The 26,206-nt window shown below is 36.7% G+C and overlaps 1 protein-coding gene across 6 annotated transcripts in view; it reads left to right on the forward strand.

Annotated features, from left to right (window-relative positions):
• The window catches only part of LOC132632655 (serine/threonine-protein kinase ATM), a 59,393-nt gene extending 35,678 nt beyond the window's left edge, over window positions 1-23,715 (forward strand). For 3 of the 6 annotated variants that reach the window (XM_060348670.1, XM_060348673.1, XM_060348676.1), the window contains 33 exons: window positions 492-539; window positions 646-750; window positions 1,047-1,133; window positions 4,092-4,385; window positions 5,131-5,240; window positions 6,993-7,059; window positions 7,198-7,272; window positions 7,423-7,539; window positions 8,308-8,472; window positions 8,551-8,646; window positions 9,290-9,441; window positions 10,447-10,648; window positions 10,775-10,822; window positions 10,920-11,012; window positions 11,915-11,998; window positions 12,354-12,434; window positions 12,576-12,665; window positions 12,809-12,871; window positions 13,104-13,244; window positions 13,354-13,410; window positions 13,648-13,707; window positions 14,658-14,752; window positions 14,939-15,047; window positions 15,553-15,642; window positions 16,142-16,221; window positions 16,313-16,391; window positions 20,379-20,425; window positions 20,498-20,597; window positions 20,992-21,123; window positions 21,473-21,607; window positions 21,692-21,757; window positions 22,312-22,458; window positions 23,414-23,715. In XM_060348670.1, coding sequence (XP_060204653.1) covers window positions 492-539; window positions 646-750; window positions 1,047-1,133; window positions 4,092-4,385; window positions 5,131-5,240; window positions 6,993-7,059; window positions 7,198-7,272; window positions 7,423-7,539; window positions 8,308-8,472; window positions 8,551-8,646; window positions 9,290-9,441; window positions 10,447-10,648; window positions 10,775-10,822; window positions 10,920-11,012; window positions 11,915-11,998; window positions 12,354-12,434; window positions 12,576-12,665; window positions 12,809-12,871; window positions 13,104-13,244; window positions 13,354-13,410; window positions 13,648-13,707; window positions 14,658-14,752; window positions 14,939-15,047; window positions 15,553-15,642; window positions 16,142-16,221; window positions 16,313-16,391; window positions 20,379-20,425; window positions 20,498-20,597; window positions 20,992-21,123; window positions 21,473-21,607; window positions 21,692-21,757; window positions 22,312-22,458; window positions 23,414-23,491 — 3,393 coding nt within the window. In that variant the 3' untranslated portion in view covers window positions 23,492-23,715. The other 3 variants (XM_060348671.1, XM_060348674.1, XM_060348675.1) reach the window with 3 other exon arrangements.
• Window positions 23,716-26,206: the final 2,491 nt, after the last annotated feature.

Consider the following 26,206-nt stretch of genomic DNA (forward strand, 5'->3'; position numbering starts at 1 on the left):
ACGAGGGTCTATTGGAAACATCCTCTTTACCCCACAAAGGTAGGGGTAAGGTCTGCATACACCCTATCCTCCCCAAACCCCATTTGTTGGATTACACTGGGTATGTTGTTGTTGTTGTTGTTGTTGTATGTTTGTTGAAACATCTTTGCCAAGTTATTATCCTCGTAAAGAGTGCACATGTCAAGTTATTTACATAAAGTTATTTATAGTGAAATGTATTTGGTCTCATCCTGAAGGATCCAAATCTAATTGGCTTTGCTGAGGGATTCAGTAGCCCATGTGTATAATTTCGGTCTGAGGATATGTTAAACACATTCACATTTCAAAGTGTTGTAAGCTAGATTCTGTGAGAATTCTAAACTTGATGTCTTACTCGTGGCCTCTAGTTTTCTGGAAGTTAGATTGAATTACTGAGAGAATAAGTTTATGACCGAAGTTCTCTACTTAGGATTACTGACTCATGCCCTTTCCGTTTCCTGTTGTTTTGCTAGGTTTATTGGATTCCTATGGATTATCTTGCTGTTGCAAGGTCTGCAATTGTGAGTGCCAAACATTTTTTGTCAATGCTCTTTCCTTTCCTTTCCTTATTCTCTTTGATGTCTCTTCTTTCTTAACTTTAATCTCTCTGTCTCTCTTCAATGCCAGACTTCTGGTGCTTACTTTACTGCTGTTCTTTATGTGGAACACTGGTGTGAAGAGAATTTCAATTCCCTGACATTGGGCACTCCAGATTTTTCTCATGTTGAGATTGTGAGTTAATATATGCATTTAATTGTTTATCTGAAGTTATCATTTGTTAGAGTTTCTTATTTGTTAACACTCCCCTTGCGTCACTTAGCATGTAGAAAGTTATGATTTATCTTTTCTCATGTTGAGATTGTGAGTTAATATATGCATTTAATTGTTTATCTGAAGTTATCATTTGTTAGAGTCTCTTATTTGTTAACACTCCCCTTGCGTCACTTAGCATATAGAAAGTTATGATTTATCCAATGAAGTTATTCTAGATTTTGAAGGCACGACTCATACTTTCTCTGATGTTGCAGCTACCACAACACATTGAAATACTTTTATCTGCAGTAACACAAATAAACGAACCAGACAGCCTCTATGGAATCATCCAATCCCACAAGGTCAGTTCACATAAACACCAATCGCTGCTGCTTATACATTTTTATTATCCACTCTGGCCTCTCATTTTGCAATCATTTTGCAATCATCTCTTGCCTGCTATGGTTAATCTTACCAATGGTTCCTGAATTTATTGCTTCTTTGGTAGCCTGTTGTGGTAAATGGTAATCCAAAAAGGAAAAGAAGGAGATAAAAAGTACTCCTTCTGTTTCAATTTGTTTCTCTGGTTTTGACTTGGCACGAAGTTTAAGAAAGTAAAGAACACAGTAAAGAACACTTTTGAATCTTGTGATCTTAAATTAAAGATATGTAGAATATACCAAAATGACTTTTAGTCTTGTGGTCTTAACATGCCATGTGGAACGTTGGAATTAAAGAGTTGCCAAAAAAAAAAAAAAAAAGGAAAGAAGCATTCTTTTTGAAACTGACTAAAAAGGAAAGTACGACAAACAAATTGAAACAGAGGAGTATGTGGTAGACTTGGGAGACATTAGAAAGAATACTAATGTGCGATGAGTCGAAGATTGTTGCTTCCTAAACCACATCATGGAAATCAGTGGTCTTAAAAGCCATCACTTAAAGCGATGAAGCCATGCGAAAGGAAGGGTTATAACTTCATGAGTGAATCCATGCGCTTCAGGGAAGTGTTTTCTTCAAACAATGACACACAAAGTGAAACGGACGGTTCTTGAATCTCAACTTTGAGAAGTTGGATTAATATTGACATTTTTGTATATTGGATGCTGAAATTAGGTTGTTAATTGCAATATGTTTATTGTAGCTCTAAATTCCTTTGTATTAAAATTTCGTAAATTGTGCACTTCATTTCAGCGAAGTGTGTGCTTCACTTCTCTCTTTTTGTGTCAGACCCCCTGAGCTTTATTGTTTCTGCACTTTTGGCGGGAGAACTTGGCTTTCTTTTACATCAAGAGTACATTATTCCCTTTCATAAACCCTTTGAACTTCCTTCAGCAATCTGCGAAGCTACCAAATTATTACTAGGGATCCTAGCTTTGCACGTTCAAGTGTCCTTGGACTGAATCGTGATATTTTTCTATCTTGTACAGGATTGAAGTATATTAGAAATTTTCTCTCAATAGTTGAAATCAAAATAGTTTTCACCAGAGCTTTTTAATAGTAGTTTCTAAGCACACTTCTGATTAAAGTTGCAATAATATAGTGTTCTAGTGTCCTTTGTGTTGTTGTTTTGATTAGCGATACCTAGGAATAAAAAGTTGATAACATCAGGACTTCAGAGTGATTGGTAACATTTCTTGAATATTAAAAATGTTCCTAACCTTAAAATCAAGTTTGTACTTGCCTTTCACCAGAACCGGACGATGAGATCAAAGTTTAGAAAACTAGTCTGTTTGATAATAATAGTGGAATTATTTATGCTGATACCTAGCAAATTTTTACATGAGAAGCATAGTAGTGTTTCATTGCAGATCTTAACAAATCTGAATGATCTAACATGATTTTAGTTTTATGTATGAGATTTACATTGTTTTAATGTAATTTCCTGGAAATCTAAAAAGAAGTTGATTTTCCTCATTCAAAGAAGACAACAAAATTAATTTAGTAATATGTTTCATTTAAGTTCACTGTTTAAATTTTTATTGACTTATATTTCTAAAAGTTATGAAATATAATTTTGATAAGAAAACTTATCGAACTCATGAAATTATATTTAGATGATTATTGATTTTATAAAAGTAGACTATATAGCATTCAACTTATGTAATCCTCGGTCTCATTTCAGATGTCAACCCCTTAAGTTTTTAAGATGAAATTTACATACCTTTTAAACTTTATAAAGGTACTATTATGTCACAATTTAAAAAAAAAAAATTGTCAAAAAACGAGCAGTTCGGTCGAACATTATTATCATATATAATGAGACCTAGAAAGTACTAAGTAAATCGTAAGAAGAGTACCAATAGAATTATATTCTTTCTTCTTATAAAAGGGCAGATGGATACAAGTGATTCCTATAGCTGGTCTCAACTAATTTTAGTTTGAGACAATGTTGATTGTTCTAAAAAATAGAAGATGTACTTTCTTTCCTGGAATATCATGTGTAACTCTTTTAATGTATCCTATGAACAATTATATTGTGGTTATTAGCCCAGAAATTTTAAAAAGCCTAAAAGTTTATGTTCTTATTCTTTTCATTAAACGAATATTAATAGAAGGTGAATAAAGTAAACTCTATGATAAAAAAACTTTGAAATGTGCTTTCTCTCAAAATAGCTGGAGATGGGCTGGAATCCACAAAGCTTCCCCCGCGAAATATGGAACTCCATACATGCAGCAGTCTGATGGGTCATATGAAGAAAAAGAAACTCCAGAGATCTTGAAGCCAAAAAGGATTTTACACTTAGTCTTAAGTTAAAAAGTATTCTTTTACTTTTCTTTTGGAGCGATAAGGCCGTTGTATATGATCCTGAAGCCATGTTTTACTTGTTCAACCCATTGCACAATCTGTGAAGAACCACAGTTAGGTTGATACTTTTGGATGTAACTACCAGCACTCTCTCGATGCTGTTTTGACTCAATAGAATTACCTTATCAGAAAAAGAAAAAAGAAACAGGCTTTCCTTTCCTTTTGGATATTTCTAACTTGTCCTAATATAATGTCTTCATTTATTTAACATTTTGGTAGGAGTAATAATATTTTTTCATTTTTCTTTACTACCATGTGCAACACCCATGCCCATCAAGTCGATACTCAGTTAACAGTAGGACATTTAATGTAAGATGAAGAGTAATAAGCATATGATATTCTTCTTTTTGCAAAACGTTCAAAACCTAAACACTATTTTAGTCGCCTTTAGGCCATACTTTAGGAAGTCTGTCATATTTCTCTACTCTTTTTCTTATGCCATTGCCCAAAGAATTATTGAATTTTGAAAATTACCAATTGTGACCAGCTCTGCTTTTAATTCTGGTCTTTGCAGTTGGCCTCTCAAATTATCACATTTGAACATGAGGGAAATTGGAGTAAAGCTCTTGAGTACTATGATTTACAAATTAGATCTGATCCAGTGGCTCACGGAAGCAGTTATTCTCCTGAAAATTTTCTTCATTCATCTGGTTCCGTAGTAGATCAGATGATCGAAAAGAAACCATATAAGGGCCTTATTAGATCCTTGCAGCAAATTGGTTCTACTCATCTTTTGGATGTGTACTGCCAAGGATTGACCTCTCAAAAAGGAAAGTTTCAACATGATTCAGAGTTCACGGAGCTACAGGTTTGCCTCAGGTCTTTTCTTTTCTGTTAATCAATACGGAGGATGAACGTAGACACAATTTTTGGAATAGGGGGCCGTTACACGTGTACGACACAAAGGTGTAACAGCGACAATATTACCTATAATCTTTTGTGATGCCTTATTGCCTTTAATCAATGTTCCTAATAAAGATTTGGTCGAATAATATGGATTGAAGATTTACTAGCTCTTAAGTTTCTTTATTGGACAAGGACCTAATTTATATCTTTTAAAAACTCTATTTATACCAGCAAGAAGGATGTAAAAAACTAGGTAATAGAGTCCCATTGGTGTACACTGTACAGTAGTGTGGTAACAGTAACCAATTTTATTGTTTTAATAATATAAATATAAGTTTTCTGTCTAACATGTGTCTGGCTTATATGCTTAGGTAATAATGCCGCATTGGTGTGCAAAACCGTAAAACCGTGATGCTGGTGATCAAATTTTAAAAAATTGTCTTTAAAATATCAGCTTGCTTCTTGTTTACGGTCTGGGTTATTCAGTGCCATACATGAGATGACTCAAGCACTAAGCTGAAAAAGAGTTTTCCATGATCAAGCCGATAGCATTTTTCGTATATAAACTAGTCTTGCTTCCCTGTCTGCAGCTGCATGCTGTACTCTGTGGACAGAAACTTGTCTACCCCACTGCTTCTACCGACTTTCTTTACATGCTTCATGTTATAGATTGGTTCCTAATCAAGTGTTGCTTGTGCTATATTTAGTATGAAGCTGCCTGGCGTTCTGGAAACTGGGATTTCTCACTACTTTATGGTGAATCTAATGTCCTCTCAATTCAACATGGAGGTGAGCATTTCAATGAAAATCTCCACAGGTATGATCAGGTCTTTCATTCAATGAAGTTCTAAATTTGTATTTGCCATGTCATCTACTTTAACATAGCAAGACAATACATAATGGAAAAAAGTAGTAGTACTAAGTTTATAGGATCTCTTTTAGAGATATTTGGATCATTTTCTGGGTACTCCTGAAGCTAGGGAGCTTACATCTTGATTACACCCTATACAGAGATATACAAAGGGCAATGTCGAAATTAACTATGTACTGCTCAAATGAAAAAACAGCAAAGAAAAATGTGTCTGGTTCAACTTATTCCCCAAGAAAAAAAAGATTCTGGTTCAATCCCTGCCAAAATGGTGCACAAATGCAGGACCTAACTGAATTGCTGAAGTGGATTCAGCTCCTAACTCTTCTTTATCTCTCTCCAAGTTCACCTGAAAGTGCAGTTACTATGAATTGCTAAGTTCTTACCCTCTTCCTTCTCTCATATAATGATCCTTATCCCTTTCAAAATCTATCTAAAGTATAGGAATAGGTGACTTGTGCTCTGTTGGCACTCAAGAACATTAAACAACAGTCTGCATATTTCAGCCTCCTGCCTTCCTTCAGGTTGACTCTGTTAAGATTTTTCCCGTGCTAGCTCCCTCGTGCAAAAAGCAATTCGGCCTCCAGGTTTTCATACCAGTCATTTTCTCAAATTGAATGTCCTCTGTTCAACATTTCTTGAAGTTTACCCTTTCTACAGATACCCGCTTTGTATATCCAGAATTACAGAACCTCCCATACTCTATGATTTATGACTTCTATGATCGTACTTAGCTTGCTGTATCTTTTTTCTAATTAAATTTCTTAAAGTTCTTTCTCGTTTTTTCCTTCTATCTTTTTGTATGTAAGAAACTTACCTAAATATAATGACGTAATGTTAATCCTTCTGTCATATTTTCTAGTTATTTTTATGTCCCTGAAAAGGAGTTGGCAGTTTTTTTTTTTTTAAAAGTCAAGCTTAAAAATCAAAATGTCTCTGTGAAAATTCTGGAAATTAAAGAGAACTTTCTGAAAGGATTTATCACGGATGGGTTGGGAAAGTCAATAACATGCTTGTGTATGCTTAGTTACTCGCTCAAGAAGTTATAGTAAATTCCTACCAAAAAAGTAATGTTGTCATCAAATTTTCTGTTACTCTTAACCCATTAAGTTCTTTGTACAACCTATTCAGAGCAAATGTTTTGGATGGTTCTCTTTGAATATCTCGCCGGTTAAATGTTCTTTTCGAAAACATCACTTATAAAAGGAAAGTAACTTTCACTTTACATCACAAAACTAATCACGTTACTCAAATCTTAAACTAATGGAGGTTTCTATAATCTTAAGGCCTAATGGAAGATGTCCAAAATTGGAGGAGATCTCCGGGGATTTGTACTTTGCCAGTTCTCCTTAGAGCTTTTTTAATTTCAATTTGTGCCTCCACATAGATAGAAACTTGTAATTCCATCATCACTCCCATCACATAGATAGAAACTTGTAATTCCAGCATCACTCCCATCTCTTCGAAAAAGGAAAGAAATAAAACTTAAAACAGGGGCGATCCATAAACCACAGAGACTACTGACTGATATATCTTCCGAGTGTTAGATGGTACATATTTTGTAAACATTATTTTTTTATGACATGTACTTATTAGATTTCTGCTGCATCCTTTCACACTAGTTAATACTCATGTTACATGTAAATATTGCTCTCTACCTGTTGGCATTTTCCTCACTGCATTGTGCCTGCTGTAATTCAGCTGTTTGAGAGCATTAAAAGAGGGAGGTTTCAATGAATTCCAGATAAAATTAAAAGATTCCAAGCAGGTAAATAAAGTCCAATGTTGCCTTTATATTTTCATAGTTGTCTTTTTTTTTTTTTTTTCTTTGAGATGGTAACAACTTATCCGTCTCATAATTGTGTGTCGGGAATTTATACCTTGTAGCTGATTTTGATCTCTTTAGGAGCTTTTGCTATCTATCTGTCATGCAAGTGAGGAGAGCACCAAATACATTTATCAATCTATAGTGAAGCTTCAGGTATCCTGATCTTCGGGCTGGCAATTTTTGGTTTTTTCATTTGCATGTATTACATTATGCTTAAGTTCCCTCTCATGAACCAACTTATCCATGAAAAGAACAGCTAAATATATTATTTCAGATCCTTTGTAACTTATTACTATTATGCAGATACTTTATCACCTCGGGATGGCATGGGATTCACGTTGGACTCCATCTTTCAGAATGCTGGATTCTGTGAAGATGCCAAAGGTCTTATCTAAACCTGTACTCCCATCAAGTGCTCAGGTATTCTACAATTTCTGTTTCTTTGTGATAAACAACAAAAAAGCAATAATTACACCCTAATCCCAAGCAGTTTGGGTTGGCCGAATGAATTCTCGCCGAATATGCTACTCTATTTAAGCTATTCTTAGACCCATAATATACAAAATAATAATAATAATGATAAAGAAATGGGCCTTGGAATCCATCACACCAGTTTTAACCTTATTCCACCAATGCTGAAATAAAGCCAAAGAGAAATCTTCTGGGTAACCATCCAAAAAATCTACTAGTGATTCAGCATCCTTAACCATCCTATTTTGATCTTCTGTGTAACATGAATGTTCATCATACCATTCTCCCGGAACCTCGAGCGTACATATGTAAATTGATTGCATTTGGGCACCACAATCACGTGTAATATCACCTCAACCTCATTCTTCTTATATTGGCTAAACTTGTAGTCATATATTCAGTCTTCTACTTACCTTAAAACTCTTCTTTCTTGAGAGCATCTCTACAGTTCAAGGTTTTGGTTGACATTTGACACTCTTGCTGGTTTCATCACTAGTGCAATATTAAAAATATAACACTGAATCATTCTAGACATAAAGCGTGCAGATAGTCTTAATTATTTTTTCCATATAAGATTGAATTTTTCTGGTACCCGCTTTGCCTCTGATAACATCAGTATAAGAAGCATTTTGCATGTATAATATTTGTGATGCTTATTATGGACCTGATCTTTAATGTACTGAATATTGTACTTTTGATTGGAATTGGCCAAGGAAGTTATCATGCCTAGACATGGACTGGAAGCGCACTTTAAAGCAAGCACAGTTACATATGAATTTACTGGAACCATTTGTGGCATTTAGAAGAGTTTTGCTTCAGATTTTAAATTGCCAGAATTATACTGTACAACATCTGCTAGAATCTGCAGCTACTCTCCGCAAGGTAATTCTGCTGTAATTGGTACTTCCTGTAGAAATGATCACTATATTCTTTCCTAAATATACTCTTTGTTATGTATAGGTGTCTAGGTTTTCACAGGCTGCTTCAGCTTTGCATGAATTCAAGTTTCTCTGTGCAGAAATTAGAGAACATACCAACCTTTACTGGCTTGGACGGGTATGAACACATTCATTTACTTAATTAATGATGCAACAGGACAGTTGTCCAATTTGATTATTCTGTGTGCTTTAGTATCTATGTAGCTTGGAAGGTATTGTTAAATTCCACATCGGTGGGTGTGCAGTGTAATATGGTCTCTTTATATTGTCTGGGGAAATTTCGCCAAATGAGCTAGCTTTTGGGTTGAGTTAGACCGAAGGTCCATTTTCTTATAGCTATTAGAGCCAAACCCATCCCAATTCTTTGTTTACCCGATGTTGGGCCCCTATATTATATTGTCCACGCTAGTCCTGGGCGTGAGGGGGGTTTTGAGTATCACATCTGTGTTATAGGTGTAATGTGGTCTCTTTATATGGTATTGGGAAATTCTCTTAGTTACAGTTTCTTGGTTAAAAAAATGGTCTTGGGAAATCCTAACTACATGAGGTTCCTTTTGGGTTGATAGGCCCGAAGTCCATTTTCTTATTAGGTATGAACATGTTTTTTTTTATTTCTTGAACATTTAAGTGGGCAGCTGTGCAATTTAGTTCTCATATTCTATTGATTTTTCTGACGAAACCATAAGCTAAAAGAAAATCCACTTTCTAAGAATTGGTAGACTTTATGCTAACACTACTACGGTTCTTTTCATGTGGTGCAGCTTGAAGAAGCTAAGCTTCTGCGTGCTGAAGGCCAACATCAGATGGCAATCAATCTTGCAAAGTATATTTCACAAAACTACCAGATGAACGAAAATGCATCTGATGTGTTCCGGTTAATTGGGAAGTGGCTGGCTGAAACAGGAACAAGCAAGTCAGTAATAATCCAACAATGGGACTAAGTTTCCATACAAGTTTGATGCTTTCAATCTGCTTAAGTGTGATATATTTTGACTTCTTATTTGCCTCTCTGTCTCTGCAGCTTCTTGATCTTATGTAACCCCTTAAGACCAATATGTTCCATCTGTATTCTTTCTCACAAGTTCTTTGAATGTCCCACCAATTGACTAGTGAATTTAGGGATTGATTCCTGTCCAGACGTATCCAATTTATTCTTGCTTTACTGTTACCCATTTCATCGCCTAGTACAACACTCCATCCCCAATAGAAACATCCATAATCAGAATGGCTCTCAACAGGGCCAACACAAAACCCACAAGAAAGAGAGAGAGAGAGAGCGCGGGGGGGGGGGGGGGGGGGAGGTGGAGTGCGAAAAAGGAACTTCACATACAAATCGGTAGTCACTAGGGCTCTTGATGAACACCGGACCTCTTTTTTTAATCTAAGTAAAAGTATTTTCATTCATAAACATTGCCACAACGGCCGTATACAAAGGGTATACCAGAAGATCAAGAATCTACAAAGTATGATTTTCTACAAACTCCACCCAATCCTCTATACAACTAGAAACTTTCTGTTTACACCAAAAGTAAATAAGAGAGCGGAGACTACTCCTCAACTGAGAAAAACTCGACTCTACTCCTTCAAAAGCTCTCCTATTTCTCTCATTAGATATTGCCCACATTAACGCAAGCGGTACCACATTCCTAGCCCCTTCGTCTTCTCCTCCTCTGGCTCTTCCAACTCACAGTTCTTGGCATTACCCAAAGTGTGTGAAACCACCTAAACATATCCCACCATAATCTCATGGTAAGCCCGCAATGTAGAAGGTGATCCACGTCCTCACCTGACCTAATGAAAGTATCTTCAGAAATAGTTACAGACAATAATAGATTTAAAGGATGATACTGCATTTCACCTTCCGTACAAAAAAAAAAGAAGGATTATCTCTTTTTCACTGTATAGTATGGTTTTGCAGCTCAAGAACTATACTAGAGAAATACTTGAAGCATGCAGTCACTCTTGCTGAGGATTCCATGGCAAGAGGAAATGTTTCCACCACAAAACGAAGTCAAATGCATTTCCATCTTGCACACTATGCTGATGCTCTATTTCGTAGTTACGAAGAGAGACTTAATTCCAGTGAATGGCAGGCAGCAATGCGTTTAAGAAAGCACAAGGTTTTCATTTTCTACCCTTATTCCTTTCAATAGAACTGAAATAAACCAATGAGTAATTGGAAGTCATGAAACAATGGTGGCAAATTAGTAATCCCATGGTTACTCATGTAAATTTTTATTTTTCAGACAAAGGAGCTGGAAGCATTAATTAAACGATTAAGAAGTTCAACAAAGGTATGCTTAATGATGCTCATACTTTCTTTTTGGTGTGATAGAGATGGGATGATTTTGATTTTGCCCCTACTTAAATGTGACATTTCTCTAATACTAGGGGGAAAAGACTGAAAAGACTGACTGTTCCGCAAAAATACAAGAGTTGCATAAGCAGCTGGCAATGGACAAAAAAGAGGCTGAAAAGTTGCAGGTGACATGATACTTACTCTCTTTAGCATGATTTCACTGCTTCATGGAGAACCCTTTATCTTTGTTTAATAAAATGTATTAATTTTTAGGGTGTCTCTAATGTATTCCAAATGGTTTTTCCCATTGGTTCACGTGTAACATTGCAGCTTTCAATGTCTTTAGTCTTAGTTTCCATTTCTAACTGTTAACATTTTGAATTTACTAGTAGTGTCAAGGTACGTAAGAGCTGTATAATGATCTTGTAGGTTATACCGGTGGGAAATTACTATTGAAATAATATCTTTTTATTTTCTTTCAAATGAAGCACTTTGGAAAGACAATTCAAGTTAAAGTAGCTTTTATAATTACTATTTAGTCTCCAGCATGCCCTTAATGCTGAGGAATACAACTTAGAAGTTTTCAAAGGAAAAGAAATTGTTATATTGTTTAACCTTTTCCCCAGTCTTCACTACAGTTGAAAGTTATTGAACTGTTCCTTATCCTCTTTGTTGAAAGATATAATTTAATAAATAAATAAAATTGTGCTCTCTTTAACAACTCAAGCTTTTAGATGAGACGATCATACATTCCAATATGGTATCGGAGCAGGCTGAGGTCCTGAGTTCGAGTCTCACCGCCACGCATTATCAAAAAGAATTTCCACATGCTTGGCCCATGAAAAAGAATCAGGCTGCACGTAAGAGGGCTTGTTCAAACTTCAAAGACATAATTAAATAAATAAAAGTGTGCTCTCTTTAACAGCTTAAGCTTTTACACATTCCAACGCTCTTTTAAGGTTCGGCTGGAATAACTTTTAACAGTTGCAATTATTTTCTTGTGAAAACTGTTGCGCATTAGCTGAAGCTGATTATGTGTTTTGTTAATCGTCATAATGCGCTCTCTTTTCTTCTCTTGACTGTTCAGGAAGACAGGGACAACTTTCTAAGCACTGCGCTTGATGAATATAAACGTTGTTTAGTCATTGGAGCTAAATATGATGTCAGGGTGGTATGTACTGCTTGTTGCTTTCTGATTTTATGTTTTTTTTTTTTTTCTGCGGAGACCAAGTTCCCTGGATCTTTCCTTTTTGGAGGGCAGGGGGAGGAGAAGAGATGAAGTCATTTTGTTTCTAAATCAGCTGGAAGAATGATTATAGATTATTAGAATGACTAACTTTTTAAGTATTTAGTTAGTCATGATTTATTTAATGGGTGAAATGCTTCTGCTTTACTGTTCTTCAATGTAGAGAAATAGAAATGTTTAAAGTTTCTTTTGGCAAATCAACGTTTTATGTGGTAATTAGAAATTTCATTAAGCTGTCTCTTGTTTTATCTAGTTCTTTAGAGCTACCATCTGTTTTCAGGTGTTTCGACTTATTTCGCTGTGGTTTGGTCTCTCAATTAGACCAATTGTTGTTGATAGCTTGCTCAGCACGATAAGTGAGGTATACTCCAATCATTGTTATAAGTTGACACCAGAAACTTTATGAAGCTGTATATCCCAAAATAATATGTTTTGTATTGTGCATTTTATATTAGCTCTAGCCTGAAGATTATTCAGAATACAATTTGTCATTTACTTTCAGGTTCAGTCTTACAAGTTTATACCACTAGTATATCAAATTGCTTCAAGGATGGGAAGCACAAAAGATGGTCAGGGAGGTCAAAAGTTCCAGGTATAACTTGAGACTTTCAGTGCTTGTGCTTTTTGCGCTTCCACTTTGATTTATTTTTGTCTGTTGGTTAAGGTAATACTTTCCTTTTTCTCTCTTAAAGAAGAGTCTCTAGGTGACTGATATGGATTTTGTATGTTGTGCAGGTTGCTTTGGTTTCTCTCATTAAAAGACTGGCCATTGACCATCCATATCACACGATATTTCAGGTAAATAGGCCGGATAGAGATTCTTATAGGTGAAGTTGAAGGTTCCATATTGTTTCAAACTTCACTTTCTTCTAAGTTTACTGGCAGGTCGTATTAGAAAGATCTCTAATATGAAAGATCTCTAAATTATTAGATATCCTAACTTGAAGGATTCTCCTTTCCAGTAGTTCATAAATTTGTTTGTCAAAATACTACATCTGGATTTTATTTTCGTGGTGGTTGTGTGTGTCAGCTTCTAGCTTTGGCAAATGGTGATAGGATCAAAGACAAACAACGTAGCAGAAGTTCTTTTGTGGTTGACATGGATAAAAAAATTGCTGCAGAAAATCTGCTGAAGGAGTTATCTTCATATCATGGAGCTGTCATCAGACAGGTACTCACTCATCAGCATTCTGGTTAGATAGTCGATTATATTCAGCAAGTTCTCTTCGTGTATGTTTATATTGTGTGCTCCATAAAGTGGTTATCTCTTTGGTGATCAGATGAAACAAATGGTTGAGATCTACATTAAACTAGCTGAACTAGAAATGAAGAGGGAGGTAAGAAGCTGTTTTCATGTTCTTTTTATTTTGATATTTATCTGCTTTGTGTTCCATTCTTCTTTTCTTTATTTTTCTCGTTGGATCGGGGTGGCTGTAAGGATTTATATGATAGTAACTTTTCTTGTAATTGACAATCATGTCGGTATAGACTTTTCTTCTGCATGTTGTTTTACTGTTAGTAGAACTGCAGCATCTTTTGTTATTTCACAACTAACAACTAGAATTTTTGAGCAGGATACTAACAAAAAGGTTAATCTTCCGAGAGAAATTCGCAGCATCCGAGCGCTTGAACTTGTAAGTTCAATATTAATTTCTTTCAAACTGTAATTCAAATCCATATTATGGTTCTCGGCGTCCACTCTTTGGGACTGCACCATGAGTGACAAGTGATGTCCTGGTTGATAATTATCCTAGGCCTTTTTAAGGTGCATCAGCCTACCCAGTTGGTAATCCTGGTTATTGGCCTGGGAATCGTTGTAACTAGATCATCTAGTAACTTAGCATCGTATTTAGTAAGTTGAACTCTGTACCTTATTTGTCAGTGCACACACATCATCTGTAGAAAGTTGATCCAAGAAGTAATTCATTTTCAGATTGAATCAAATGGACCTTCTACCTTCCTGCTTGATTCTCTTTCATTCGAAAGAATAGATTTTAACTTTTTGCATTTGTCCAGTTTTTCTCTCTTTTAATATGAATCCATTGAATCAAGACTTTCGAGATTTGTTGCTTCATTTAAATTAGTGAAGCTCATGGTAAAGCTAGGGAATTTCAACATGCATATTGGTATCAGGCTTTACTGTTGCAACTGACTTCTTCATGTAGGCTAGCTTAATGCTTCGATCAGCTAAAAAGTGAATTAAGAACAGATAGTCAAAAAGCTCATTTTAGGCGCGCTTAAGCCCTGATGCTCAGTGTAGGCGCTTTGCCTCACTTAGGTTGCGCTTCACTGCAGGTAAGGCACTGAGGAATGCACTTAATTGTTAAGGAAATCATTGTAAATGAAGTTTTTACTGTTTTCTTGCATTACATATACATATATATATATATTTATTTATTTCTTCATTGCGCCTTCCTAAACTAAAGCCCACACTTTAATTGTGCTTAAAGCTTCGACAGAATCTAGCGCTTTTCACCTTTGACAACACTGGTCGTGTTTGCTATTGAATCTTCTGAATTTAGTTTTCTCTTGTTGCGGAGGTCTACTGATACAGCTAACACCTCTTGGTATAATGTGTCTTCAGGTTCCTGTGGTAACAGCCAATATACCAATTGACCCGAGTTGTCAATACACTGAAGGCTCCTTTCCACACTTTAAAGGATTAGCAGATTCTGTCACGTAAGTAACAAAGAATACATTCCACTCAGTAGCAGTTTCTTATAATTTTCCTCTGACTTAACTGTTGTGATTTGGAGTGCAATGATTGGTATAAGCGCTCCAGATGTAGTTCAATACAACAGACTGTTCAGATACAGTTGTCACAGCCTCATAGGTTTTCGGTGTTTTAACTATTGTGCTTTGCAGTGTGATGAATGGTATAAATGCTCCAAAAGTTGTTGAGTGTTTTGGCTCTGACGGCAATAAATACCGACAACTTGCTAAATCCGGCAATGATGACCTGAGACAAGATGCTGTACGTGTTTGAACTATTTTTTCTTACACTTGCTATATTTGGACAAACCAAAATTTAGTACAAAAATACACGACTTCTGTTTATTTCTTTTCTTTACATCTCTTTGAGAATTATGGAAGAGTGGGGGGAGTGTCAGATACCATATAGTTACTAAACATATATATATTTGTATTTTTGCACCATTGCGCTTTTTTGCATTAAAGCCCACGCTTTATTTGCGCTTCGCGCTTAAAGCCCCAGCTGACCTTAGAGCTTTTTTGGGCTTTTCGCTTTTGATAACACTGATTTTTTTAATGGGATTACACTGGGTTTGTTGTTGTTGCTGTTTTATAATGTCACGTGGTTGACCTCTTGTTTATTCATTTCTATAGACGTCTTCCCTTTTCTGCTTGTAATTTGTGTTGTAGGCATTGAGCTCAAGAAATGTTATGTCATGGACTGTGAACTCCCTGCTATGGTTTTTCATTTTCCGTGAGTTGATATACGTTTTGAAATTAATACACAGGTGATGGAACAGTTCTTTGGTTTAGTTAATACTTTCTTACAGAACCATCGGGACAGTTGGAAAAGAAGGCTGGGAATTCGCACTTACAAGGTAACATCTTAAAAGGATAAAGCACCCTCTGTTAAAATGCAAATTATAATGGGAAGCAAACAAACTTCGACTTAAGTTCCTTTTTGAAGGGGCGCTGGCCAAAGTATTTAACTCTTTTCGTCGAACTTTTTAAAATCTCCATGCTCTAATTACATTTGTTTTACTTAAGGATAATCTCTCTAAGTATATTTATTATTCTCTATTGCTAAATATGACTATTAACTTTGTCACCTTAATGTTATTGAGTAGACTGTTTAAGCCTGTGTTGCCTAGGAGTTGTATAAATATTGATTCAAGATCTTATGATACTTTGTCGATCATATGCTTGCTAGCACTCCACATGGTTCGGCAGGAATGAGTTGTTACATGACCTCGTATAAATTCCCCAGCTCTAACAATCAAATTAGTTCATTAAGCCATGTTTCTTTGCACCAACATTTGAACTCATAAAATCCTCTGGCCACTCATTTTAGATGTATCCATTGTGTTTGTGAGACAGGTTGTACCTTTTACTCCGAGTGCGGGTGTTTTGGAATGGGTGAATGGGACTCTTCCACTCGGTGAATATCTTATAGGCAGGTCAGTAAAACTAGCTTCTGTATTGTTCTTGTATATTTCATGGATTGATTTGCTTATTGAACCTTTTATTTAAAAAAAAAAAAAAAATCAGCAATAGAGATGGAGGTGCCCATGGACGCTATGGAGCAGGAGACTGGACATTTATGAAATGCCGGCAACACATGAATGTGGTAAGTGCTACGTTATCTGCTTAGTTTGTTTCCACTTTGCAAGTCTGTTCTAAATCTCCCAACCTTTTACAAGTACATGCACTCTTTTGCTAGCACATTCAGCTGGTGCCCCAATAGTCTTTTTAGGTTTTGAAGCCTTAATGCCCTGCTAAATTGATTACTAAACATTTTGACAATTTTCTCTTCTCTTGTAACAATAGGCATGGGTAAGGATTTTGGTAGCTGGACTCCTTTAGTAGACTCATAAGCTTTTATCAAGAGGTAGGAATGTGAGAGAGGAGGACAAATGTGTAAACTTGCATGATTGAGAGACAAGGAGAAAAACTTAAATCAAATTTAGAATCCTAAGGACGATTTTCCAACAAGTTTTGGTAGGAGATAGAGATCAATAGGTGTAGAGAGGCTATTCGATCGATTGCCCCTTTTAAATCAAGAGGACAACTTACATATCTCCTTACATCTGAGCAGGATAGAAAACATATGTTAACTGTGGGTTTAACATTAGAGATCTGCTTCAAGCATGCACTAGTTTACTAATGTATGGGGTTGGTAAAATATCATTCAAGGTGGGTTTCTATGGTATGTTATTCACAGATGATATTTTGTTACTTGATGGAACTGGCGAGAAAATAAATCGAAGAGAAGTATTCTAGAGAATAAGGGACTTAGAACAAGTAAAAAAGTAAGATGGAATATATGCACTGCAGGTTCAGCCTGCATAACCAAACGTAGTTCGATAGCTGCGACGCAAGTAGACTTTTTGCTCCTTAGGAAAGATGATAAAGGTCTTTGTAAAGACTGCAAGGTCATTCCGAGTGAGAACCTTTTGACCCAGCATAAGCTCTTAGTGTTGGATTTGGAGATTAAGAGGAAGAAGAAAAAGAGGGTTGGGGATGACCGACAGAGGATCAGGTGGGGGAGTCTGACTTCGTCTAGTGCCCAGGAGATGGAGGAGAAGTTAATGGGTATGGGGGCTTGGGAGAGTATGGGGGGCGCGAGCAGTATGTGGGATAGGATGGCCAACTGTATAAGGGAAGCAGCTAGATATGAACTGGGGGTCTCGAGAGGTCATCGTGGTGGGCACCGAGGTGACTGGTGGTGGAATGGAGAAGTCCAAGGGAAGGTGGAAGCAAAGAAAGTGGCGTATGCGAAATTGGTAGATAGCAAAAACGAGGAGGAGAAGTGGACGAATAACGAAAGGTATAATTGCGAGAAACGAAGCGAAGTTGGCAGGTTCGACGGAAAAAATGGCAGCTTTTGAACGCCTATATGTAGAACTAGAGGACAAAGGCGGGGATAAGAGGTACAGGCTAGCCAAGGTAAAGGAGAGGAAGGCACGGGATCTGCATCGAGTAAAGTGCGTCAAGGACGAGGATGGCAAAGTATTGGTGGAGGATGCTCTCATTAGACGGAGATGACAGATATACTTCCATAAACTCTTGAACTAAGAAGGTGACAGAGACATTGTGTTGAGAGATTTGGAGTACTCTGAGAGGCGTCGCGATTTTGGGTATTGTAGGAGTATAAAAGTAGAGGAGGTTAAGGGAGTTGTTCGTAGGATGCGTAGAGGAAGAGCGACCGGGCCTGACGAGATTCTTGGGGAGTTTTGGAAGAGTGCAGGTAGGGCAGGTTTGGAGTGGCTGACTGGGTTGTTTAATGTCATTTTTAAGACGATGAAGATGCTCGAGGAATGGAGGTGGAGTACGATGGTTCCTTTGTACAAGAACAAGGGCGACATTCAAAGTTGCAACAATTATAGAGGTATCAAGTTGCTAAGTCACTCTATGAAAGTGTGGGAAAGGGTGATGGAGATGAGGGTGAGGAGAGGCGTGTCCATTTCAGAGAACCAGTTCGGATTCATGCCGGGGCGCTCGACTACAAAAGCCATTCATCTTGTGAGGACACTGGTAGAGCAGTATAGGGAGAGGAAGAGAGACTTACTCATGGTTTTTATCGACCTAGAAAAGGCTTACAATAAAGTGTCAATAGAGGTTTTATGGAGATGCTTGGAGGTTAGAGGTGTACCTTTTGGCATACATTAGGATGATCAAGGACATGTATGAGGGAGACAAGACCAGGGTTAGAACAGTGGTAGGAGACTTAGAACACTTTCTAGTGGAGATGAGGTTGCATCGGGGATCAGCTCTTAGCCCTTTTTTTATTTGCCTTGGTGATGGATGGTTTGACGCGGCAAATTTAAGTGAGGTGCCATGGTGCATGTTATTCGCGGATGACATAGTCCTGATTGACGAGACCCGCAACGGAGTGAATGCTAAGCTGGAGGTTTGGAGGCAAACTCTGGAGTCTAAAGGGTTCAAGTTGAATAGGACCAAGACAGAGTACATGGAGTGCAAGTTTAGTGACGAGACACATGAGGCTGGGTACCCAGGCCATCCAAAAGAATGGAAGTTTCAAGTATCTTGGGTGTATTGTACAAGGAGATGGGGATATTGACGATGATGTCACGCATCGTATTGGTGCAGGGTGGATAAGAAGGTGCCACTAAAGCTTAAAGGCAAGTTCTACAAAGTGGTAGTGAGACCAACTTTGTTGTACGGGGCAGAGTGCTGGGCAGTCAAGAACTCGCACGTCCAGAAGATGAAAGTTTCGGAAATGAGAATGTTGCGATGGATGTGTGGGCACACCAGGCGAGATAGGAGTAGGAATGAATATATCTGAGATAAGGTGGGAGTGGCATCAGTGGAGGACAAGATGCGGGAAGCGCAGCTGAGATGGTTTGGGCATGTGAAGAGGAGAGACACAGATGCCCCAGTGCAGAGGTGTGAGACGTTGGCTATGGACGGTTTTAGAAGAGGTAGAGGTAGGCCAAAGAAGTATTGGGGAGAGGTGCTTAGACAGGACATGGCGCAGTTTCAGCTTATCGAGGACATGACCTTAGATAAGAGGCTATGGAGGACTCAGATTAGGGTAGTAAGCTATTAGGTAGTCCCACGTATCCCGTCGTACTAGTAGTTGCAGTTTTGATCTTTATTTTCTTGTCCTTTGATTCGTGAAACTATAAGTTGGTCCTTGTACCACAATTATCGTATTTATCTGTGGTAGCTACTGTTTCTTTTTTCTCATACTGCTTTATCATGGCTTTTTCACTTTCGTTAGTTTCATTTTCGTACTGCTTTGAACTGCTTGTGCTTATCTGACCTTTTCTCATCATGTTTTCTCTTGAGCCGAGGGTCTTCCGGAAACAGTCTCTCTATCTTCCGTGATGGGGGTTAAGGTCTGCGTACATTTTACCCCCCAGACCGCACACTGTGGGATTTCACTGGGTATGTTGTTGTTGTTGTTCAGCCAGCATAAGAAAAATGAATTGAGGTGAGATTAAACGATTCAAATATTTAGGCTCAGTCTTTAAGAAAATAACGATGGACGAACATGATGTTCTATGGAAGTGTTGTGCAATGGGAGGATACTTACCCGAGTGAAAGGCGAATTCTTATAAAACAATTGCAAGACCAACAGTATTATATGAGAGTGAGTTCGACATAAACCACCATATCTAAAGTTGGTTGTGTGAGTTGGACACTAAAAGGATGTGACATGCATAAAAGTGTGTGACATCTTTTACTAAAATTCAAAATTGAAGCTCAAAGTGCATCAATTTAGCACTTTGAAGCTCAAAACGCCATATCTAGTTGGGATGCTGTCTTTGTTAGGATGCTGTCTTTGTTACTGTATCGATTGCAATAGTAAAACTGAATAATAAAAGAAGCTAGGTTTGTTAAAGAAATTTCTGTCTGTATGAACTCAATTGAATTCACTGGTAAACTAGCCTATGCAGCATGGTCGTCTTGCCAACTCAACCAACGATGTAGTTATGCATATTCCTCTTGATAAAATATGCTTGTGAGAAAAATTTGGATCCTCTGATGGGAAGCTCCCCATAGACAAGGTCTCCTTGCCAAATATTCAGTATGCAGTCTGGAGTTTTGTATATGACTTGCTTTCAAGAATGTTCACTTTCTTGTGTAGGAAAGTGACAAGCGGAAGGCCTTCCAGGAAGTCTGTGATAACTTCAGGTATTGCTAACCCTCCTAGATCTTGAGCTCACGTTGTTTGAACTATCTAATTTATTTATTTTTTTGCTGCAGGCCTGTCATGCATCACTTTTTCTTGGAGAGATTTTTTCATCCAGCTGACTGGTTTCAAAAGAGACTTGCTTATACCAGAAGTGTGGCCGCGAGTTCAATGGTGATTCTTCCAGTGATTTAGCAACTTTCAGAAACAGTACCCTCTCTTTAAATATTTCCTAGTACACCCCAAAAAAAAAAAATGTGTATCATAACATAAATTTGAGCCTTGGAGCAACGGTAAAGTTGTCTCCATGTGACCTATAGGTCTCGGGTTCGAGCTGCGGAAGTAGTTACTAATGCTTGCATTAGGTTATTCTGTCTACATCACATCTTTCAGGGTGCGGCCCTTCCTTGGACCCTGCTAACTGGAATGCTTTGTACACCGGGCTGCCCTTTTTCCATAAACATAAATTAGAGAACTGTGTTTCGGCTTAAGTTCTTTCGAGATACTTAAATGTCAAGATCTTGATTTATCTAGTAATTCTGAATGTTCATACTTATTTTACACTCAGGTTGGATACATTGTTGGGCTAGGAGATCGGCATTCCATGAATATCCTTGTAGATCAAGCCACTGCAGAAGTTGTTCACATAGATCTTGGGGTTGCATTTGAGCAGGGCCTTATGCTGAAAACTCCTGAAAGGGTTTGTTTATTTCCATCTGGAGTACTTCTGTTCTGTTAGATTAGTTATATTAAGTTGTTCATATAAATATTCATAAAGAAAAGTTAATCAGATGTGTAAATATGTATTAGTGTACCATGTTGGATGGATTTTTTATATACGGGATTTAGAATACCTACAAAAGAACTAAGGTGCAAGTCACTTGTTTGCGCATTCCTAATTTTTTCTCATAGTCACTTGTTCGCGCATTGCTAATTTTTTCTCATGTTCTCACATATCCTATGCCACTTTTTTGTTTTTCTAAGATCATATCGTTGTTTAAATTTCTTCAACCTATGTCTCAATTGTCATCCATAATGATCGGTTGCAGGTACCCTTCAGGCTGAGTAGGGACATAATAGATGGCATGGGCATAACTGGGGTGGAAGGGGTTTTTAGAAGATGCTGTGAGGAAACCCTGTCTGTTATGCGGACAAACAAAGAAGCACTGTTAACCATTATCGAGGTGCAGCATTTCAGATACCTATTCCTACCACATTAGGAGTTTTAAAGTGTGTCTGTCAGTCATACTTATGGACCTTTACTGCAGGTCTTTATCCATGATCCCTTATACAAGTGGGCTTTATCCCCTCTAAAGGCTTTGCAACGTCAGAAGGTATATCACTGATTTTGGCTTTTATCCTAGAAATTTTTCTGCTTGTGAAGTTCAATGAGATGTGACAAAATCCCTCTCTTTTTTTTTCTCGAATAAGTAGACAAAATCAACTTTCCTAATGCCCAAATTTAACGTTAGTCCTTGACAGCACTCCCAATTTGAAAATTTTAGTTTGGAACAGACAAGTCAGGAAGTATGTGGTGCCGCAGACGTATAAAACTAATTGAACATTTTAAGAGTATGAACAAGTCATGATCTAATACTGCTCTGTCCCAAAGTACACTCAGTTTTGTGGTCTATAGGTGGTGAAACACTCAGTTTGGTGATCTATAGGTGGTGAAATTTGTTTAAGCTAGAAGCAAATCCTCGTCTTACTATCGTAAAGCATTTGACTAACTACACAAGCCCCATTAGAAGAGTCTTTAGCCATGTTTCAGTTTACAAGCTAAACTTATTATACGTGTATCTATGAACGGATTGATATCTGTAGAAGGTATAATAAAGTTCATCTTCGCATTCATGGACGCTTATTGAACTTTTCTTCTTCTTGATAGGAAAGTGATGATGATCTGGAAACCAGTTTGGAAGGCTCTCAACAAGATGACTATGAGGGGAACAAGGATGCTGCTAGAGCCTTGATGCGTGTTAAACAAAAGTTAGATGGATATGAAGAAGGTGAAATGAGAAGCGTTCATGGGCAGGTAACTGTTAAATCGGAATAAATTCATCAATTCACACACTACACACTAGTAAACAGTCCTAGCTTTCCTTGTGTTTCTATCCTAACTGCTTAAATTATTGATCTGATTATTGATTCCATCCCTGCTAGCAAGTGATGTCTAATTGGTTTTTGTTTAATTGAACTTGAGAGAATCAAACTCTACCTACTAGTCTACAACACAAGTAACTACACTAGACTTTATGGATATTCATCTCAGAAATTGTGCTTTCGGGGTCAGGCAACTCTAGTTATCTTCAGTTGCTTTTGCGTCTGTCAGTATTGGTTTCCGGAAATGAAGAAACAGAAGAAACGAAATTGTAAGAAGGAAAAGTGTAGGAGACTGCAACAGCAAACTTTTTTCCGTGTTCGATTGACTGATCAAAGACATGTATTTAAAGGCTAATATCCTAACTGAAAAGTATTTAACTGTGGTCCTAATTATCAGCTAGTGTCAAGGGTATAACTAACAAATAGCATCCAACTCTACATACTGGGACTAACGTGTTAAGTGAGTACAACTTATTAAAATTACTGCAGTTAAAAAGATTTTTGCAGTTCTAAAGCAAATATTCAAGTCAGAAAGCAGGAACTTGATCTGCAAATTCTTTCCAATAGCTATACGGGTTTAAATTGGTCTCCTTTACTTCCATTATTTTCTGGAAGAAGGGAGGTTTGAGTAATGAAACTAAACTTATCCTGAATGCAAGTTAGAGAAGAAAAGTTGACAAAACTGGCAGTGTCTTGAAATAATATTGGAGTACAAGTCCAGGCAAATGGAAGTAGAGTTCTTTGACTTGCATATACAACAGTAGAATTGGCTGACAGGGTACTGTGCTTCAAAGAATCATAGTTTCCTTTTACTCAAACTTGTTTCCCGTTGGTTCATGTTTGCATGAAAGAAAGTAAAGAGGTAATAAGTGCCCCCTTTTTCGCAGGTTCAACAACTCATACATGACGCCATTGATCCTGATCGTTTGTGTCATATGTTTCCTGGATGGGGAGCTTGGCTATGAGAGCGTTCGAACGGTAAGAGCTCTGATTAAAAAAATTTGGGTTCTTTTCCTTTTTTTTTTTTTTTGACACCTTTTCCTTTTAGCTTGGTGAGTGTAAATCTTGTGTTGATCATAGGTTATGGGGTGTAATTAGTGTCACTGTAATGGACTGACCTCGTGTAGAGGAGTCCTGTAAATATGTCAACAACAGTCATATCTTCTAATCTGTATGAGTTTCAGCTTCATGTTCGTTTCTCCGTATATCTACAATTTATCACATTCAAATGATAAAGAAGGAATTAAACTCTTTTCACACGTTTGCATCAAAACAAATTTATGCCTGTCAATAACCTAGGTTGTTTATTTCTCTTTTTTGAAAAAAAAAAATACTTTTCCCTCTATTTGCCCTCCCACAAATTCGACTCTCAGCATAAAAACACTAGAATATATTTATTTCCTTTTTCTTCGTGTACATATACATGCTCACCTGAGATTTTGTATGATCATCCCTTTTTTATTGATTGATCATAAGAGAATTTCTCGTGATTATATATGTATTTACATGTTTACACCTATCTACAACAGGATTATTGTGTAAAATTTGTGCGCGATAGATATAATAGCCTAGGAATCCTCCTAAAAGAAATTTGGTCAAGTAACGATTTAGCTTTAATTGATTTTGAATTTGGGGCAATTCGCACGAATGCCCTTCAAATGCGTTGGTCTTTAATTTTTGCCCCCGTAATGTGGTCTTTAATATTTGCCCTTCTAAGCTAAAAAGTAATAAGAAAAGACGTTACTACCCCTATTCATCACATATAAAAACCTAAAAGTCTGTAACGAACCCCAAACATCCAATTAAACCTATCCATCATTTCAACAACAAACCTTTCAATCGTTCCATCGTTCTAACATTTTACCGGAGAAATCTCCATTGATTTTGCTGCTACAACATCGGAAAAGATAAATACATAATATATAGCGTTTCAATTGAACGTAATTCAACTCAATGTGATGCTTTATTAAGTTTAGATTTGTTAATATTTGAAAATAACAACAAATCATCTTCTATGAACTAAACAACTGATATTCAGTTAAGATTCAACATTCCGAATCATAATTTTACTCAACAACATAGAATTGCAAATTTATTGCTTTGTTCTGATTTTGATTAGTTTATACGTTCCATTTGATTAGTATACAATGCTCAATGACTTTACTTGAAATTATAGTAACTTCAATTGACAAAAAATAATCAGGCAAAGTTCTGAACAAGTATGTCGGAAGAGGCAGAAGTTCACCTTGCAAAAGAACAAAGTATGCCGCTAGAGTCAAACTTTCATTTTCATAAGCAAAACATCAAGTATACAAGTGTTAAGAACTAGAAAAGTATGTCGGAGGAGGCAGAAGTTTATTTTACAAAAGAACAAAGTATGCTGTTAGAGGCAATTTTTATTTCATGAGCAAAACAAAAATTTACGCAAGTGTTAAGAACTAGAAAAGTATGCCGGAGGAGGCAGAAGTTTACTTTACAAAAGAACAAAGTATGCTGTTAGAGGCAACTTTCATTTTTATAAGCAAAATAAAAAAGTACACAAGTGTTAAGAATTAGACAAGTCTGCCGGAGGAGGCAGAAGTTCACTTTACAAAAGAACAAATTATGCTGTTAGAGGCAAACTTTCATTTTCATAAGCAAAACATCAAGTATACAAGTGTTAAGAATAGAAAAGTATGTCGGATGAGGCAGAAGTTTACTTTACAAAAGAACAAAGTATGCTGTTAGAGACAACTTTCATTTAATAAGCAAAATAAAAACGTACATAAGTGTTAAGAATTAAACAAGTCTGCCGGAGGGGGCAGAAGTTCACGTTACAAAAGAACAAAGTATGCTGTTAGTGACAAACTTTTATTTTGATGAGCAAAACAAAAATTTACGCAAGTGTTAAGAACTAGAAAAGTATGCCGGAGGAGGCAGAAGTTCACTTTACAAAAGAATAAAGTATGCTGTTTGAGGCAACTTTCATTTTCATAAGCAAAACAAAAACATTATTAACAAAACAACACCAAAAACACATAAGATTGCATAAAAACCAAAATTATTAACAAGACAACACCAAAAAACCAAGCACACATAAATTAACTTAATTCATGAAGTTATGCCGGAACAAGCATAACTTTATGCCGGAACCGGCATAACTTCAGTTTACAAAATTACAAAGTATGCCGTGAGAGGCAAACTTTCATTTTTCATAACCAAAACAATACATTATTAACAAAACACCAAAAACACATAAGATTGCATAAAAACCAAAATTATTAACAAGGCAACACCAAAAAACTAAGCACACATAAATTAACTTAATTCATGAAGTTATGCCGGAACAAGCATAACTTTATGCCGGAACCGGCATAACTTCAGTTTCAAAAATCAAGAACTCTACTGGACCCGACATATGTTGCCTCAGACAAAAACATTCTTCATAAAAATTAGATTATTAAATAAAAACAGCAGCAACAACATAAAACAGTTGTTCACAGGCAAAACTTCAATGATTCAACAAAGAGAAAACCAAAATGCATATCAAAATCAACTAAAACATATTACGACATTCAAAAAACCAAAATATATACCTGGGGAATGAAACTAAAGTTCAAAAAATCATACAGACACTATAACAAAACACTATAATTTTAAATAAAAAAGGATCAATTAAATATAAAAAAACGATGAAGACA

This window comes from Lycium barbarum, chromosome 3 (assembly GCF_019175385.1).
Source record: "Lycium barbarum isolate Lr01 chromosome 3, ASM1917538v2, whole genome shotgun sequence".
NCBI classification, from domain to species: domain Eukaryota; kingdom Viridiplantae; phylum Streptophyta; class Magnoliopsida; order Solanales; family Solanaceae; genus Lycium; species Lycium barbarum.